The sequence below is a fragment of the Strix aluco genome, chromosome 29, assembly GCF_031877795.1.
Source record: "Strix aluco isolate bStrAlu1 chromosome 29, bStrAlu1.hap1, whole genome shotgun sequence".
Lineage (NCBI taxonomy): Eukaryota > Metazoa > Chordata > Aves > Strigiformes > Strigidae > Strix > Strix aluco.
The window spans coordinates 3,532,425-3,550,291 of record NC_133959.1 but is presented as its reverse complement, the minus strand read 5'-3'; the positions used below and the strand labels follow the sequence as shown (position 1 = coordinate 3,550,291).

Sequence of the window (17,867 nt, the reverse complement as noted above, 5' to 3'; positions counted from 1 at the left end):
GCAGATATTGATGAGTGCTCTGCTCACATTGGGATCTGTGGCCCTGGGACCTGCTACAACACCCTCGGCAACTACACCTGCGTGTGCCCCCCTGAGTACATGCAAGTCAATGGAGGAAATAACTGCATGGGTACGGATGCACGGTCCGAATCTGCGGGAGGGGGTCTGGCAGTGCCCTGCCTGTGTGCGAACCCTGGGTTGTGCTGTGGGCAGCAACGTGGCTGAGTGGACAGAGCAGAAGGGCTGGGAGCGAGGGCTGGGACTCGGGATGCCTGAGCTCACCAGTGCCTCACCCCATCCCTGCCCCTACGCCGCGCACATTCCCGTGCCAGAGGGGCTGACGCTCGCCCTGACAGCGGTTATAGGGAGAGCGGCTGGCACGGGGCGGTGAGGGACCCAGCAGAGCATTGCCACTGCCTGCTGCGGGGCAGGACCCCACGCTCTCGCTGGAGCAGGGCTTCAGCCCATCACTGCAGCCGCTTTGCTGGGCTGCCCTGTGTGTCACCTGTGGTCCCCAGGACAGGACAGGGTGGCATACCCTCAGCAATGAGCTCCCCGGGGCTGGCAGCACCCCTTCCTGGGGCTGGCACAAGACGCTGTCTGGGCTCTCTTTGCAGACATGAGGAAGAGCGTGTGCTATCGCAACTACAACGACACGTGTGAGAACGAGCTCTCCTTCAACATGACCAAGAAGATGTGCTGCTGCTCCTACAACATTGGCAAGGCCTGGAACAAGCCATGCGAACCCTGCCCCACACCAGCCAGCCGTAAGTCAAGCTTTTGGGAAGAACGTCTTGATCCTGTGGCTGCCCCCTCACTTCTCCAGCAGGCCCACGTGCACTTTGAGTGCAAAATAGAGGGGGACAAGGGAGAGCATCAAGTCTGGCAGGTGGCACCTGGCGGGGGGAGCGCTGCGGGGACGTGCGTGGCAGTAGAAGGACACAGGGGACTGGGACAGTATGTGCGGCGAGGAGATGATGTGTGGGCTGCATGGGCAGTGGTGTGGGTGTCAGCGTTGTGTGGAGGAGTGAGTCTGTACCTGCCTGCAAGGTGTGCAGACGCCACGTGTGCACGTGCCATTAATTGTGTGTGTGTGTGCCCTGCAGTGCAGGTGCGTGTAACCTTTGCCTGGTGCCATACGTGTTCTTGGCCCCTGTGACTCCTGACCGAGCACCATGCAGATCCCCTCCTGCCTGTCAGATCACCTCTCCGCTCACTCCAGCCTTAGTTGGCCCTTGTCCCTCTCGTCCCTCATGCCACTGGGCATGGCCATGACCTTGGTGTTCCCCTTCCAGCCGAGTACCAGATCCTGTGTGGGAACCAGGCCCCTGGATTTATCATCGACATCCACACAGGAAAGCCGATCGGTGAGTAGAGCCCCCGTGCCCAGGAGATCCAGGTCTGCTCTCTGCCCCTCTGCTTTCTCCCCATGGTGCTTGTGAGCCTGTTCCCTTCTCCTCCCTTAGTAAATTAAGCCCCGAGCAGAAAAGAGACAAGGAAAAGAGGTGGCACACATGGCTGCAAGCAGCTGGCCAAACCTTCCTGAGTGGCTGGGCTGCTCAGACCTCCCTACATTTGCAATTATGCCTTGGTTTCCATCCCACCACGAGAGACAAGTGGCCAGTGACCACAGGCAGTGGCCAGTGGCCAGGTAGATCCAGACCTGTGATAGCCCTGGTGCTCACACTGGCAGCAGGGCACCTCTGAGAGCCAAGGTTTCAGGTTTGTGTTTTGGTGGATGGAAAGCCAGAGGAGCTGTTGAAAATCCTGGGATTTGTGAGCTGTCTAGAGATGTTTTGCAGTCTTGAAAGATGGACTCGCTGGTAGTTTGTGAGACAAACAGATAATCATTGCTTCACCTGGCCTTGGCAATATCAACCAGGGGACTGAAGAGGAAGGAGATGAGTTCATCTTCCGCTCCCAGAAAGAAAGTGCAGCAGAGGGTATCAGGGCAGGGCTGCAGGGCTGGCAGGGCTGGTGGTGGATTGTGCTGGGCACAGCAACAGAGTCAGGGACCCTGGAGGCATCTCAGTATTTCAGTGACCCCCTGGACGTCCCATTTGCAGCCTGGTCCCAGAGCCTTAGTGAGTAACTGTGTTACTGCAGAGACACACTCAGAGAAACACGGTGGGTGTCTGGGGTAGGACCCCTCCCCTGTGCTGTGCAGGCTCTGCCAGAAATCCTGTGGCTCCTACTACTTGGAGTCTTATGTGGCTCTGTTGTGTACCCAGATCTCTGCAGAGCAGCCCTGGCCTGGCAGGATCTGCAGATCCAGTATCAGTCCTCCAAGAGTTGCTCCACTGTTTGGTGGCCCCTTCCTGACAGTCTTCTTTTTAGGATGAACAAGGGCAGCAGCCTCCCAGCCCCCAGCTATGGGGGATGCTTTCCTCCCTGCTGCCTTCCCAGGATGCTGAGAGATGTTGTCTGTGTGCAGATATCGATGAGTGCAGCGAGATCCCTGCTATCTGCACGAACGGTGTCTGCATCAACCAAATCGGCAGCTTCAGGTGCGAGTGTCCCATCGGATTCAGCTACAACAACATCCTGCTCATCTGCGAAGGTAACGGGGCAGCCGGGGCAGCGCTGCCAGGGGCGCCCAGGAGGGTGGGGGCTCTCCGCATGGCACTAGCATCTCCCCACCTTGTGGGGCACCAGGATGTGGGCTGTCAGCAGACATGGACAGAGTCTACACGTTCTCAGCCTTCTTGAAATCTTCTTCATTTTCCGCATCAATGGTTGGACAAAAATTGCTGATTTTCATTCATGCTCCTTTCTGGCTTTCCCTTCCTCTCTTTTTTGGCTTTTTTTAGAAAAAGTTTGCAAATGTGTGTGTTTCAAAGTTTTAAGTTGTAACTAAAATTCCCATTATTTTCTTGCAAAGCAATAAAAAAAAAAAAAAGTTGAAAATTGACCCCAATTGGAGCAAACCCAGGGTTAAAATTCAGTTGACTGCACTGAGCCACTCCAGCCCTTCCAGGATGATGGTGCCTGGTGAGGGCTCGTCACTCTGCACAGTCCAGGTTTGCCCTGCTCTCCTCCCACAGACATCGACGAGTGCAGCAGTGGGGAGAACCTCTGCCAGCGCAACGCTGACTGCATCAACATCCCGGGCAGTTACAGGTGCGAATGCTCAACCGGATACAAGCTGTCGCCTAGCGGAGCCTGCGTGGGTAAGATGGGAGCTCTTTGCTACCTATTCCAGAGACACGTGTGCGAGGCGCTGACACCCCTGCCTAGGCTCTTCAGATGGTTGTGCAGACCCAAGGAAGGACGGGATGAAGGACTTGCCGGTCCCACGCGTGGGTCTTTTGTCAAGCCTGGGCACTATGACCTGGCTGTGCTGTGATTATGGGATATCTGTACCTTTGGAACAATTCCCAGGGACTGTGGGCTCCTGAGGGAGGAGAAAAGGTCACTGTGATGTGCAGCTTTAGTCTGACAACTCAGGCCACTTTCTCCAGCAAAATTTATTTATTTAGAGATGGCAGCGCACAAATCTTATTCTCTGTGAAGCCACCTCTCAGAAAACAGAGCCGGTTCTGCTGTGCTGCTGCTCACAGACACAGCTGCCCACCAGCAAGCCGGGCTCTGCAAAAGGCTGGTGCCTCGGCTCTTCCCGTTTGGTCCATCCCTTCTCCTCACCAGTGCCACTTTGCTTTGTTTCAGGTCGCAACGAGTGCCAGGAGATCCCCAACGTCTGCAGCCACGGGGACTGCGTTGACACCGAGGGCAGCTACGTCTGCATCTGCCACAACGGCTTCAAGGCCACGGGGGAACAGACCATGTGCATGGGTCAGTGTGGCTGCCGCAGCCCTGCCGTGAATCAGATATCAGGATGGACACGAGCTGGATAGTGCCAAGGACAGCCAAGGGCCACGGTGTCCTCTTGATCCCAGGCTGCCCCTGGAAGCCACAGGGGTGTTGTGCAGCTGCCTGGACCCTGTCTGCACACCCAAGACAGTGGCTCTCAGCTCACTCAGCCCCTGAGTCAGCTGCGACCTTCTCTCTGCAGATATTGATGAGTGTGACCGACAGCCCTGCGGAAACGGGACCTGCAAGAACACAGTTGGCTCCTACAACTGCCTCTGCTTCCCTGGCTTTGAGCTAACGCACAATAACGACTGCATGGGTGAGCTGCATGGAATCCTGACCGCAGGGATTGCTGCCTGGGGTCAACGCGGTAGCAGCTCAGGGACATGGAGTGTCACACAGGGACATACAGGGTGTCAGCTCTGGGTGTCACCTGGCAATGGCTGTAGAAGTGACCTCTGGGTGTCACCTGGCAGTGACTGTAGGGGTATTTGTATGTGTCAGAGGTGTAGGGCTGGCTAAGGCAGCGCGCTGACACTCATGCTGTGCATATCTCTTCCTGTTGTGCTTATCCTTTCCCTCCCACAGACATTGATGAGTGTTCATCCCTGGTGGGGCAGGTGTGTCGAAACGGCCAGTGCATCAACAGCATCGGCTCCTTCCAGTGCCTGTGCCAAGAGGGGTATGACCGGACCCCTGATGGGAAGAACTGTGTAGGTGAGTGTCTGGGCAGCAGGCTGGCCCCCCTCAGCAGGTTGAGCCGTGTGTTGGCGTGGCTGGCACTGTGCAGTGCTATAAGACGTGGTCCCCAAGCTGGTCCCATCAGAGGCAACTGAGCAGTGGACTCTCCAAATCCGCTCACAAGGTCCCAAGTCCTCTGGAGCCAAAGTCTGGTCATTTGACTGCCCATGGAGAGCTGGACTGGGCCCCACTCTGCCTGCATCTCCCTTCCAGCAGTGCAGGGAACAGTCAAGCCAGTCCCTTTCCATGTGCTGAGACCTGCAGGCAGTGAGGAGAAATGTGGTCCTGTCCATGCCCCTCAAGCATGCAGAGTTGTACCAGGGATGCCTTGGGAACCATCTTGCAGGCAGGGGCTGTGGGGGCAGACAGGCACGTTGTGCTCTGGTTACTTGTGTCCCCCACTCTGCCTCCTGCAGCACCAGGTCCTGCAGGGCTGAGTCCATGTTCCCAGGGTACACAAGGTAGAACGTCCTGGAAAATGTCTTACCTGCTTCTCTTGCATCTTTTGGGCAAAGCATGGTGCAGCTGCAGGAAGGACCTGGGTGCAGTAAGGTACCCTGCACCCTAGTCCTCCAAGCTGAGCACAGACACTATCACTGGTTATTTTCCCTCCTCTGCAGACATCAATGAGTGCGTGAGCCTGCCTGGGACCTGCTCCCCGGGCACCTGCCAGAACCTGGAGGGCTCCTTCCGCTGCATCTGCCCCCCGGGGTACGAGGTGCAGAACGACAACTGCATCGGTAATGTTGGCTCCCTGCTTCCTCCATTTCCACCACAGCATGTGACCACCTTGGACTATTCCCAGAACAACCGTATTCCTCCTGAGTGGGCAGGGGCATGCATCACCACCCCCAAATATCTTCTTGAAAGCAATTGGACACAGAGCAAGGCAAGGCCTGCTCCCATGGTGGAGGAGGCTCAGTGGTTTTCCTATGCCCTGGCCTCTTCATTGTCCCATTTGCCCCGGGGGTGTGTTAAGGGATTTAGGGCCGGGGTGATGTCCTGCAGGCATCAGAGCTCCCCAGACATCACAGCTTCAGCTGGTTTTAATGCAGTGAGGAAAGGAGTGACCTTTAGCTGCTCTGTAATATATCCCTGGTGCTCTCAGATATCAACGAGTGTGAAGAGGAGCCCAACATCTGCCTTTTCGGGACATGCACCAATACCCCTGGCAGCTTCCAGTGTGTCTGCCCTCCAGGCTTTGTGCTGTCTGATAACGGCCGACGGTGCTTCGGTGAGTGCAGCTCATCGCGGTGGGGAGGGGAGCATGACCATCCCAGATGTCTGCGATGACCTGTGCATTTCCCCATCTCCTACAGATACTCGCCAGAGCTTCTGCTTCACTCGTTTTGACAACGGAAAGTGCTCTGTCCCCAAGGCCTTCAACACCACCAAGGCTCGGTGTTGCTGCAGCAAGATGCCAGGAGAAGGCTGGGGAGACCCGTGTGAGCTCTGCCCGCAGGAGGGGAACGGTAGGTGTGCTGGGACCCAGCTCCACGGGAGAGATGTCTGCAAGTGTCTCTGACATGAGCGGAGTGTGGGGAAGGTGTGCAGGTCAGGCAAGGCAACCAGCGACGCGAGTGTCCAGCAAAGTGGTCTCCTCCATCTGGAGAGCAGCCCTTACTGGGCTGCAGTATTCCCTGGGTCTCCAGCCAACCACAGCCAGGCTTATTTCTGCTTTGGATCTGCTCTCAGTTCTCTGCAGGGCTTTAGATAAGGCAAAAGTATCTCAGAGCCTCCAGATCCAAGGCAAGCACAGGCGTTTTCCAGCCAGCTGGGGTTTTGTGGCCTCCCATGGGCAGTGAGCTGTCAAGATCTCGGTCATGCTCTAGAAGCCTCCAAAGCACATTTCAGCTTCTGTGAGTAGAAGCATTTGTAAGCATATCTCACGTTTCTACTTTCTTCCAGTTGCCTTCCAGGAGCTGTGTCCATATGGCCATGGAGCCATCCCAGGCCCAGGTGACACCCGAGAAGGTAAGGTCTGATCTAGGGATGAGAAGAAATTTGGTTTGGGATGGGGGGTATTGTCTAGAAGCAACCAGGCCTAGGCTATCTGGAGAGTAGGGTTGAACCCCAGTGGCGGGAGGGACTGGGTGCCCTCCCAAGCTCATGGTCTCTGACTGCTCACCAAAGGTTCAGCCCCCAGCTCTGGAGAGGGATTGTCTGGGATTGCAGGTCAGTCCTGAGAGGATGGGGATAAGTTTCTGCCTATGTGCTCACATGAAGTTTCATGGCCTTGGTTTCCCTTCTAGATGTTAATGAATGTTCAGAGAACCTGGGTGTCTGCATAAACGGGGCCTGCATTAACACTGATGGGTCCTTCCGCTGCGAGTGCCCCTTTGGGTACAACCTGGACTACACAGGAGTCAACTGTGTGGGTAAGGGTCTGCACAGGGAGCACCTGCTCCCTCTTGCTTTTATCCTCCTTATGTCAGAGGCTACGAGCATGTGCGTCGTGTGTGTGTGTGTGTGTGTGGAGAGAAGGAACTTGCTTCTCCCCTGCCCCTTTGCATTTTACCCCCGGCTCCTGGCTTTGCTGGGCTTGTTTGAATGCTCTGGCTGCCGGAAGAGACCAGCCTGCACCTTTCCTATCTAACTCATCCACCTGACGTGGTCCCGGCTTCCTCCAGATACCGACGAGTGCTCCATCGGCAACCCCTGTGGGAACGGCACCTGCACCAACGTGGTGGGAGGCTTCGAGTGCGCCTGTGACGAGGGCTTTGAGCCGGGTCCCATGATGACATGTGAAGGTAATGCTGCTGTGAGGCAATCCCGTCACCCCCATTGCATACTGGGCCGTGTGTGTGACCCCACCGGGTCACTGCCTGGGTGAGCAGTAGTCAGGTCAGCCTCCAGTGGACAGTGCAGAAAAGCTGCCTGGGGCTCCTCTCCACATGAGTGTATACATCAGTGCTGGTCCCCTTCGGCTTCCTCTGAGGCTGGAGCCCCAGAGGAGGTCTGGAGACCTGCCTAAATGCAGGAGCTGCCTCACCAAGGAGCCAGGACCCTGTCCCCATCAAAGCTGCTGAGACATCATGTGTCTGTCCCTCTGCAACTGAAGACCATGACAGGAAGCCTTGGTGGAATGATGTTCTCATGACATGGTTGCATGGCGGGGGGGAATGTGTCCTGGGGAGGTCCACCACTGTTACTGCCCAGCTGAGTCTGCTGAGAGCACAGAGTCGAGCTCTCTCCTCTCTCCTGCCTCCCAGACATCAACGAATGCTCACTGAATCCCCTGCTCTGTGCCTTCCGCTGCATCAACACCTTCGGCTCCTACGAGTGCACCTGCCCATCTGGATACGCCCTCCGAGAAGACAGAAGAATGTGCAGAGGTAGAATCCCCTTCTGCACCCATCAGGGGAGCTCCCACACTCTCCCCAGCCCCCTGCACTTAGCCGGTCTCTGATGCTGCCCAGAGAGGAGGCAGGACTTCTGAGCTGGCATCTCTGGGCTTGGGCTCACTCTCACCTACCTTGGTGTCTCTTCTGTGTGCCAGCCAGCCCGGGCCGAGGCCGTAGGGACTGGCAGAGCATTGCAGATGTCAGCACTCAGTTCCTAGTTGCCCCCTCAGTGCTGCTGAGCTGGTGGGTTGACCATGGTCTCATGAGGTTCTTGGTTGCAGATCTGGATGAGTGTGCAGAGGGCCTGCACGACTGCGAGTCTCGAGGGATGCTGTGCAAGAATCTCATCGGCACCTTCATGTGCATCTGCCCACCAGGAATGCAACGCAGGCCCGATGGAGAGGGCTGCACAGGTACCAAGGACCAGGCTGGGAGGGATTCCCAGTGGGGCTGGAGAACATCCTCTTCTAGGCATTGTCCATGTAGCTTTATTTTATGTCCTTCTGTCAAACAGCTCCTCCCCAGGGTTTACCATGTTTCAGAACTTCCTGTATGGCCTACTAGATGCCTACACACACAAAACCTCTGTTCATCTCTGGACCCGTGGGTCTACACAGTTCCAGCACAGGGTGACACAGCGTTATGCCATGTGTCCCTTCTGTTGAGTCTTTCCATGCCTGTGTCAAGCTGCTTTGCACTGGGCTGCTTTTGGAAGGGCCAGCACGGAACAGCCCAGACCTACACAGTATTAGGCACAGCAGGAATGTGGAGTGAGCCCAGCTCTACTCCTAGCCCAGCAGCTTGGCCACTTGCAGGTGGAGAATGTGCAAACCCGGGAAGCTGGGTACTCAGCCACCCTGCTTCGGGAGAGGTCCAGAGCGGGTGGATGTGTTTCTCAGCTGCCTAAGGGTGTGGAAATGGTCCTCAAGGACTATGTGATGGCATTTCAAACTGAGTAATAGCATGAGGACTCATGGAAAGCTGAAATGTGTCCTGTGCCTCACTGCAGCCCTTTGTGGTTCTTTCATTCCTAGATGAGAACGAGTGTCGCACCAAGCCTGGAATCTGCCCCAATGGCCGCTGCATCAACACAGTGGGAAGTTACCGCTGTGACTGCAACGAAGGTTTTGAAGTCAGCCCCTCTGGCACAGAGTGTATTGGTAATGACCGAGTCCTGATGGGTTTTGAGCAGCCTCTCCTTACTAGCAGATGATGCTTCTCAGGTGGTTCAGGGTTTCTGAGTGGAGAGGTTGTTGAGGCATCACCTTTGCATTGAGCATTATCCAAACCACACTACCCTCCATGCTGGAACTGGGACAGGCTGGACAGGCTGCTCAGTTATCCCTGGTGCTGACACCGACTCAGATCCTGAACTTGTATCCCCACTCTCTCTCTCCAGACACCCGCCAAGGATTCTGCTTCACGGAAGTACTGCAAACCATGTGCCAGATGTCCTCCACCAACCGCAACCTGGTCACCAAATCTGAGTGTTGCTGCAACAGTGGGCGCAGCTGGGGCCCCCAGTGTGAACTCTGCCCCCTTCCTGGAACCGCCCAGTACAAGAAAATGTGTCCTCATGGGCCAGGGTACTCCACTGATGGGAGAGGTGAGCTGGGGCCCAAATCACCTTCAGTGCAGAGGGGACATGTGGGTACAGGCAGAATTCCCCTGGAAACTGGCTGGGACAGACCTACACAGTGCCTGGAGCAGACAAGAAGCCTCTGCGACATTATCTTACAGATCCCTGAATGTAGCCTCTGGCTCCCTGGGAGAGTCTGAGCTGCCCTGGCACAGTGCTGGCACAGGAGCATGGGGCCAGAGGCAGCACTGGCACTAACGGATCCTTCCCTCCCTCCCGCAGACATCGACGAGTGCAAGGTACTGCCCAACCTCTGCAAGAACGGACAGTGCATCAACAGCATCGGCTCCTTCCGCTGCCACTGCAGGCTGGGCTACACCGCGGATATCACAGGCACAGCCTGTGTGGGTGAGTTGGGAGAAGGAAACTCATGTCTTGGCCTCGGCAGACTTCCACACCTACTTTTCAGCTGCAAAGGGAGGGTCCTGTAACCCCCACCTGGGAGCTGCCCTCACCTCTGGCCATACCATCCTACGTATCTGTAGCAGGGCTCTGGTCGCTTTGCCCTATTGTGTGGTCCTCTGTACATCACAGCTGTCACTTTGTGTTGTTTAACTCCTTATCTTCTCCCTGTGACCCTGGGAGTCACAGGGACTGGCAGGGAGTGTGATCCAGAGGTGAAAGTCTGTGAGCAGCCAAACCTTTCGCTGGCAGGGCAGCTGGTTCTAGCCAGCCCGAGTGCCACGTTGGGAATCCAGATGTTGACATAAAAGGCACCCCCAGAATCACAGCTGCAAGCATCTGGGGAAGTACCAAAGGGGTTGAGGATGTGCTGTACTTCCAGTATTGAGATGGTGTTCAGGACCATGCCAGCAGCTGTGTGTCTTAGACACGGAGTGGGAAAAAGTCCCACAGAAACCAAGCTTAGGAGCAGAGCAGATAAGCCCTTGAGCACCAGGACAGGATTCCTCTCTAAACATCCTTGCCCTTTCTCCAGCTTTGTGCCCTCCAGCCTGGCTCAAAGTTATGGCCTTTGTCAGAGCCATGGCTGCTACTTCCTGCCGGGCAGAGGTGACAAAGCTCCAGAAGTACAGGGCTGGCCCCATCCCTGATGTTCCCAGTACTCGGGAGGAGCATCTACCCATCTCTTCAGCTAGGAAGGGGCTGGGAAAGACATCACTCAGACCCCCCCGGTCACACAACATCCCATGTCTGAGCAGGGAGGTGATTCAGCTCTTTTTCTGCAGGAGATCTCCCACGTTTTTCGTGGTGGCTCAAACTAAGGTGCTCCCTCAAAGCCCTTGTCCCTGCTCACCTGCTTCCTGCAGAGTGGAAAAGATGCATTTATCTGGGTCAGGGCATGCCAGGATCCATAGGGCCATCTGACCACTTCGTTATGTGGGGCCGTGAAACCTGGGGTCACCTTGTGTTCAGGAGCCCCTTGGTAGGCTGAATGGTCCAAGGGGTGTTGGGGCCCCAGGCCAGCAGCACAACCTGGGAAGGCTGATGTGTCTTGTCTCTCGAGTCTAGATTTGGATGAGTGTAACCAGTCCCCTAAACCATGTAACTTCATCTGCAAGAACACAGAAGGCAGCTACCAGTGCTCCTGCCCCCGAGGGTACATTCTGCAAGAAGATGGGAAGATCTGCAAAGGTATTCACCCAGGAGAAGGCAGAACCCAGAAGGAGGCAGCTGCCTCATCTCTGGCAGCAGGGGGGATGGCAAGAGTCGATTAACATGGGACAGAAGAGTCAGGTTCTTCTGTTCAGCCACAGAACAAGGCTAGACATGGAAAAAGGTGCTGTGCTGGACTTTCATGGATATGCATTAGGGTTTCATCCTTCCACAGACACTCTAGACCTGTCTCATTAGGAAAAAAAATACTCCTTGCCCTTTCCTGCAGACTGCACAGCATATCCCAAGCTGTGCTGAGCTCAGGGGGCCTTGAACCTGCATGGCTCTTCCTGGGTGGGTGGGCTGCGGGTGGTGGAGTCCCTGCCAGGGCTCCTCCTGGCGCTGGCAGCTGCCGGGCTGGGCCTTTGCCCACCTCTCGCAGTGCTGATGCATCAGACTGTGAGGAGAGTGGCCTCAGAATCTGGGAGAGTCCAGGATTTGTGGATTACAGGAGAAAAATCTCTGCATCCCCAAATGTGTCTGTACATGAGGCTGAAGTGGGAGAGGCTCCCTGGACTTGTTATTCTCATGTAAGAATTTTGTGTGTGTTGTTCCTGAGGCTGGTCCATGTCAGGTCCTGGTCTGTCCAGGAGCACTGTGCATCGCTGTGTACATCCAGGTTTCACAGACTCAGCCCACAAAGATATCTCAGTACCCTGAGACACATGTTCTTGATCTTGTTGCTTTAGACTTGGATGAATGTTCCACCAAGCAGCACAACTGCCAGTTCCTCTGCGTGAACATTATCGGAGGATTCAACTGCAAATGCCCCCCAGGCTTCACTCAGCACCACTCATCCTGCATCGGTGAGTAGAGGCATCCACTGCTCTGCTATAGAGCACCAGCAAGGTCCCCATGGGTGAGATTTAAGCCCAGGAGAGTCTCTCCAGCCCCCCAGCTCTGGCTCCAGAGCACTTCCCCTCTCCAGTCAGCCTGGGGTTGTGCAGCTGACTTCTCTGTCCACGATGCAAGGTAGCTGTCTGCAAAGCTGCACACAGCCACATCTTTGGGGATGGACTTACAAGTGGCCACCGGTGTTTTGCAGATAATAATGAGTGCACAGCTCAGCCCTCTCTGTGTGGAGCTAAAGGACAGTGTCTGAACACGCCAGGCAGCTACAACTGTGAGTGCCAGAAAGGATTCTCCCTGGACAGCTCTGGTGTCAACTGTGAAGGTGGGTCTGTATCTCTGGGGCTTTGACAGACACGTGTTCCATGGGGGAGAGTTCCTAGTTCACTCACAGTCTCTAAGCAGCTCAGTCCAGCCAAGAAGGGACTACTCCTTACTGTGGGGCACCAGAAACCCACACAGGAAGCCCTGGTGCAAAGGAGAGATCAGTGTCTGACCTGCCTGGAGGAACACTGGCTCTTGGACAAGTAGCTGAAGGTCTCAGTGCTGCAACCGTGGCAGCCAAAGCTGGGAAAGGAATGGTCCTGTATCTCATCAGGGGAGATCTCACGCCAGCCAAAACCCCCCATGTGCTGTGCTAAAGAAAATCCTATCTTCAGCACAGGCAGCCTGAAGCAGAGCAGATCTGGTAACGGTCCAGGCCAGACCTTAAATCAAAAAACATCCAAGCAGGGGCTGCAAGGGGGGGTGTATGTGGGCCTTGGGGCTGAGGGTGTTACTCAATTCCAAGCTGCAGAGACATAATTAGGCAGAAGAACCTCCCACCTGCGTGAGAACCCTCAAGGATGCTGGCTGGCAGGCAGGTACCACGTGCACATGGTCCCTGTGCACCCAGCGCTGCCCACAAGACAGGGAGGAGTTGTCTCACCACCATCTGTGTTCCATTGCTGCAGATGTGGACGAGTGTGATGGAAACCATCGGTGCCAGCATGGCTGCCAGAACGTGCTGGGAGGCTACCGCTGCGGCTGTCCCCAGGGCTACGTGCAGCACTACCAGTGGAATCAGTGTGTGGGTGAGTGTGGGATGGGGCTCTGGTAGCCTGTAGCTGTGGGACAGGGGATTGAGGGCAGCTGAGCCCCGAGTCCTTCTCCAGCCACCCCTGGCCACCTCTGACACTGGATTCTGGGTTCATCTCTGCCAACCCAGCACTGATTTTCCTGCCCTGCCCCAGAGACAGACCGTGCCTGTGCCCAGAGACAGTGCCCCTGCCCTGACCTGCACCACCCCGGGTTCTCTCTGCAACAGGCAACGTCAGCAGGCTGCTCTGCAGAGCGATGAGCTCCCGGTGTTCCTGACACCAGCAGCTCCCTGCGTTGCAGGAGATAAAAAATCAAGGCAGTCCTTCAGGGACCTGCATGGGATAAGGTCTCACAGGCAGCCAGGAGAAGGAAGCCTGCCACCAGCTCAGCGATGGCCACGGGCAGATTTCCTTGGCCGTGCGGGGTGGGGAGAACCAGCAGCACAGGAGCTCCCTCCCACTAAGTTTCTGACTAGTTCTGCTGTCTTTGGGTGCAGATGAAAACGAGTGCTCCAGCCCGACTGCCTGCGGCTCTGCCTCCTGCTACAACACTCTGGGAAGTTTCAAGTGTGTCTGCCCATCTGGCTTTGATTTTGACCAAGCCTTTGGTGGGTGCCAGGATGTGGATGAATGCTCAGCAGGTGGCAGCCCCTGCAGTTATGGCTGCTCCAACACAGATGGAGGCTACCTCTGCGGCTGTCCTGGAGGCTACTTCCGAGCAGGACAAGGGTAAGAGAGCAGCCAGCAGGTCACAGAATCACAGAATCACAGAATCATCTAGGTTGGAAGGGACCTTGAAGATCGTCTAGTCCAACCGTTAACCCAGCACTGACAGATCCCAACTACACCAGATCCCTCAGCGCTGGGTCAACCCGACTCTTGAACACCTCCAGGGATGGGGACTCCACCACCTCCCTGGGCAGCCCATTCCAACGCCTGACTACCCGTTCCATAAAGAAATGCTTCCTAATATCTAGTCTAAACCTTCCCTGGTGCAACTTGAGGCCATTCCCTCTTGTCCTATCACTTATTACTTGATTAAAGAGGCTCATCCCCCCTCTCTGCACCTTCCTTTCAGGGAGTTGTAGAGGGTGATGAGGTCTCCCCTCAGCCTCCTCTTCTCCAGACTAAACAACCCCAGTTCCCTCAGCACGACATGTGCTCCAGACCGTTCACGAGCTTCGTTGCCCACGTCCCCACAGGCACCTGAATGTTCCTGGGGGATATTGCAGGCTGCCAAGTGCATGGTGCCCCCAGACATGCTCCATCACCACTCTTCTGCTCTCTGCCACCAGTGCAATTTGAAGGAGCCCCAGGAGCCAGTAAGCTCCCATTCCCACATGAGTCCTCAGCTTCTCCATGCCAGACTGTTCCTCACCCATCTCAAGATCCTCATGCTAACGTGCCTCTCCTCTTCCATTTCACTAATCCAATGGTTAGTGCAGCTGCTAGCACTGTAGCAGATGCTCCGCAGACCCATCTAGTCCAGGGTGCAGACAGATTAAACCTACTGGCCACATCTAAACAAGACAGGGCCTGACCTCTCTCAGGCATGTCCTGTGTACAAGCCATTCTGTACAAGCCATGTCCTATACCCAGGCATGATCCTCCATGTGTCTCTGGGTGCCACGTGGAGGATCTGTGAGGGCAATGGTAAGATTTCCTTCTGGAAGCATGGATCTGAGATGGGTCTCTCTGCTCTTCTGCCACCAGACACTGTATTTCTGGCTTGGGTTTTGGGAAAGGTTCCTACCTTCCTGCCCCCCAAGAAGAGGATGAAGACAACCTGCTCTCCCCTGAAACCTGCTACGAGTGCAAGATAAACGGCTACCCCAAGAGGGGTCGGCAGCGACGCAGCGTCAACGGCACTGAGAACCACCAGGTATGAAATCCATGGCATCTGGGGTGGGGTGGAGCAAGGCAAGAGCTGGGTCACTTGGGGGATAGCTGCCTGGAGTGGATCCCGTGCAGCGTGCCCGTTCCTGTGGGGCTGCCTCAGTCCAGGCAGAGAGAGCAGCTCACTCTGTACCTGCCCGTGCAGGGTGCTGGGGTGTTTGTGGATGCCACTGACTCCACAGTCCTGCAGAAATGGAAGGTCTTTCACAATGCATTAGAGGTCAGGACAGTCTTAAGTGACACAGACTTGTGTGGTTTGGCCACAGATGTCTGAGGATCCATGCGACCAAGAAATAAAGCACACACATTTCCTTGCAAGGGGAGCTAACGGGGGAGCAGCTCCCTAGGGCCATAGAGGACTGTCAGCACTTACTGTCTGACTCCACACTGGACCTGTCACTATAAATACAGGTTATTCCTTGGAGGGAAGTTCTGGCTTCTGTCCAAGGCTCCCCCAAGAAGTTCACAGGCCTGGGCAGGACAGGTTGGTCTGGGAGGTCATTATGGGCCCTTCAGGCCTTGGGAGGAAAGTGCCTCTGGAGCTATTGGTTCTTCCCCTGAAGATGAGGGCTGTGTACTGGCTGGTTCAGTCTCAGAGACACAAACAGGGTACCAAGGAACACTTGGAGGAAAGCAAGGACCATAGAGTCATAGCTACTTCTCAGAGCTGCTTTGTGGTGGCTCATGGGGCAGAACTCCTCTAAATCAAGTCCTCCTTCACCTGGCCATGAGCTGTTCTTGGTATCTGTAAGTAACATGCCTGGTTCCTTTTGAAGGATCACACTGTGAACTTGGCCAGCATGGATGTGGATGCTCCTCTGTCCATGATGCTGAACCTCTCTGACCTGGCTCACAAGGAGCACATCCTGGAGCTCCTGCCAGCTGTGGAGCCCCTGGAGAACCGTGTGCGGTACCTGATCTCCCACGGGAATGAGGATGGCTACTTCCGCATCCACCAAAAAGAGGGGCTCAGCTACCTGCACCTCGGCCGCAAGAAAATAGTTCCTGGCACCTACCTGCTGGAAATCGTCAGCGTGCCCCTGTACCGCAAGAGGGAACTGCAGAAACTAGAGGCCAAGAACCACCTCAACTACTTAGCAGGGGAGCTGGGCCAAGCACTGAGGATGAAGCTCCAGCTCCAGCTCTACTAACAGCCATGAGATCCACCCACCCAACCGACAGTACAGTCCTTAGCCTTGCCATCCACACCTGGAAACAACTGCCTCCTCTCTCGCTGCACCCCCTGCCACCGCCTCCCCCCCTGCACTGTACAACTGATGGGAAATGTCCCTCTGGGCTCAGCACTCCCCTTGGCCATGCAGGGATGCTCCGCTTCATGGGGTGCTTGAGTCAAAACCAAGCCACACCGCAAAAGAGCTCATGAAATCTTAGCCAAAGGTTCAAACCTTGTTAGCAGGGACTCCCTCCCTCTGCTCAGCTCTTGCCCGTCTCCTTTAACCAAGATACTGTTAGTCCGAGCTGGCAAGGGCAGTACCATGGGGAAGCTGCCTGTCCTTCATGGTCACAGGCCATATACCGCCCCACAGCCCAGGAAATGTTGGGGGCAGCTGTGGAAGGAGCTCTGGCACGGTGGGGTGTCAGTACATTTCCCAGCAGCTCTTGTTCCTCCTTTGCTTCTGCATTGTCATGATGGTGCTGCAGAAACCATCCCATACCTACACTGGCTGTGCTCTGTCTTTCTCTATCCTCTCCATGTCCTCTGGTCCTTTTGGGCTCCTCTGTCAAACAGAAAAGGTCACCTCTGGTTTAAGGGGCAGTTCAGGTTGCTAACCTCACATCACGAAGCAGCCAGGCCACGGGACCACAGGCTTCTGTAGGCAACCTGGGGTTTTCACACGGCTGGACACGTGCATGCCCTGCAAAGATTGGAGCTGGAAGGGCTTTTCCAGAGCTCCAGCAAGTCCAGGGGTTAAGGTGTCCTTCTGTGAATGAGGAGGAGCTCTGGGGAAAGGCAAATAATTGCATTGTTGAATGCAGTTGTGGAACGGACAAACTAAACTGGCAGGAAAAATGTCATGAGTCTGGTAGAGAGCGTTTGGATGCTTCCCATGCCAGAGGGGATGGAGGGCTTGGCAGGAGCGATGTGGCATGCTGCAGGGGCAGATTTCCTGGCCACCACCCATATGAGTGTTTGAAAAATCCTGTGAAAAGTTTCCCACCAGCAGGAGCAAGATGGGGATGGGGGGAGGTCTCTGCAGCCTGGCAGGAGGAAAGAGGCAGGGACAGCCAGAGCTTCATTTTTACAACCAGTCCTTGACTCCGAGCCGCCCCGTCTGTGTGACTCTGGTGCTTACGGCCAGACCCCCCACAGTCAGGAGCACTTCTGAACCAGGGGCTGCAAGTCACTCCCCTCTGGTTGTCGCACACATCTTGGTCAGTCCAAGGTGACAACCGAGATGGACAGTCTCTGGTTAATGCAGACAATCGAAATGCACTAAAAAGAGTCTGGAAAATATTAATTAAGTGAATTGAGGTCTCCCTGCTGCCTCAAGTAGCCTGTCCAGACCGTTCTGTCCAGGTGGGCTTTTCTTCCTCCCTCAAGAGTGTTCTTCACACAGCTGGTCTCTGCAATGCCGTTTCCTAGTTTTTGCATGAATCTGTTTTCAGTTCTGCATCAGCCCTGTGCATCATCACAGGAAAGAAAGGTGCTAATTCTCTCTGGTGACACACAAGACTACCTTATCAACCAATCTGAGGTGCTTTCAGCTTTCAGAAGCTGGTGCTGGTATTGAATCGTCAGCGTTAGTGCACTGTATCCATCCACCCTTTCATATTTATGTATAACCACCAAAGTTACGATTGCTCGTTGTTGTGAGGAGTGCATATTCCTGTAGCTTTTTTTTTTGGTACTTGGGGGGGGGTTGTTTTTTTCCT

At 55.4% G+C, this 17,867-nt stretch overlaps 1 protein-coding gene across 1 annotated transcript in view; it reads left to right on the top strand.

The window, feature by feature from the left end:
* LOC141916199 (fibrillin-2-like) overlaps nt 1-17,259 on the top strand; it is a 113,698-nt gene extending 96,439 nt beyond the window's left edge. Inside the window, exons 39-64 of the mRNA XM_074808453.1 lie at nt 5-130; nt 618-767; nt 1,296-1,367; nt 2,435-2,560; nt 3,045-3,170; nt 3,667-3,792; nt 4,013-4,129; nt 4,399-4,527; nt 5,172-5,291; nt 5,660-5,785; nt 5,871-6,023; nt 6,460-6,525; nt 6,804-6,929; nt 7,182-7,301; nt 7,764-7,886; nt 8,177-8,308; nt 8,930-9,055; nt 9,295-9,501; nt 9,757-9,882; nt 11,005-11,127; nt 11,838-11,954; nt 12,194-12,322; nt 12,951-13,070; nt 13,574-13,805; nt 14,790-14,958; nt 15,749-17,259. Of these exons, the coding sequence (XP_074664554.1) occupies nt 5-130; nt 618-767; nt 1,296-1,367; nt 2,435-2,560; nt 3,045-3,170; nt 3,667-3,792; nt 4,013-4,129; nt 4,399-4,527; nt 5,172-5,291; nt 5,660-5,785; nt 5,871-6,023; nt 6,460-6,525; nt 6,804-6,929; nt 7,182-7,301; nt 7,764-7,886; nt 8,177-8,308; nt 8,930-9,055; nt 9,295-9,501; nt 9,757-9,882; nt 11,005-11,127; nt 11,838-11,954; nt 12,194-12,322; nt 12,951-13,070; nt 13,574-13,805; nt 14,790-14,958; nt 15,749-16,123 (3,662 nt within the window). The 3' untranslated portion in view covers nt 16,124-17,259. The remainder of the gene's footprint in view (nt 1-4; nt 131-617; nt 768-1,295; nt 1,368-2,434; nt 2,561-3,044; nt 3,171-3,666; nt 3,793-4,012; nt 4,130-4,398; nt 4,528-5,171; nt 5,292-5,659; nt 5,786-5,870; nt 6,024-6,459; nt 6,526-6,803; nt 6,930-7,181; nt 7,302-7,763; nt 7,887-8,176; nt 8,309-8,929; nt 9,056-9,294; nt 9,502-9,756; nt 9,883-11,004; nt 11,128-11,837; nt 11,955-12,193; nt 12,323-12,950; nt 13,071-13,573; nt 13,806-14,789; nt 14,959-15,748) is intronic.
* Nucleotides 17,260-17,867: the final 608 nt, after the last annotated feature.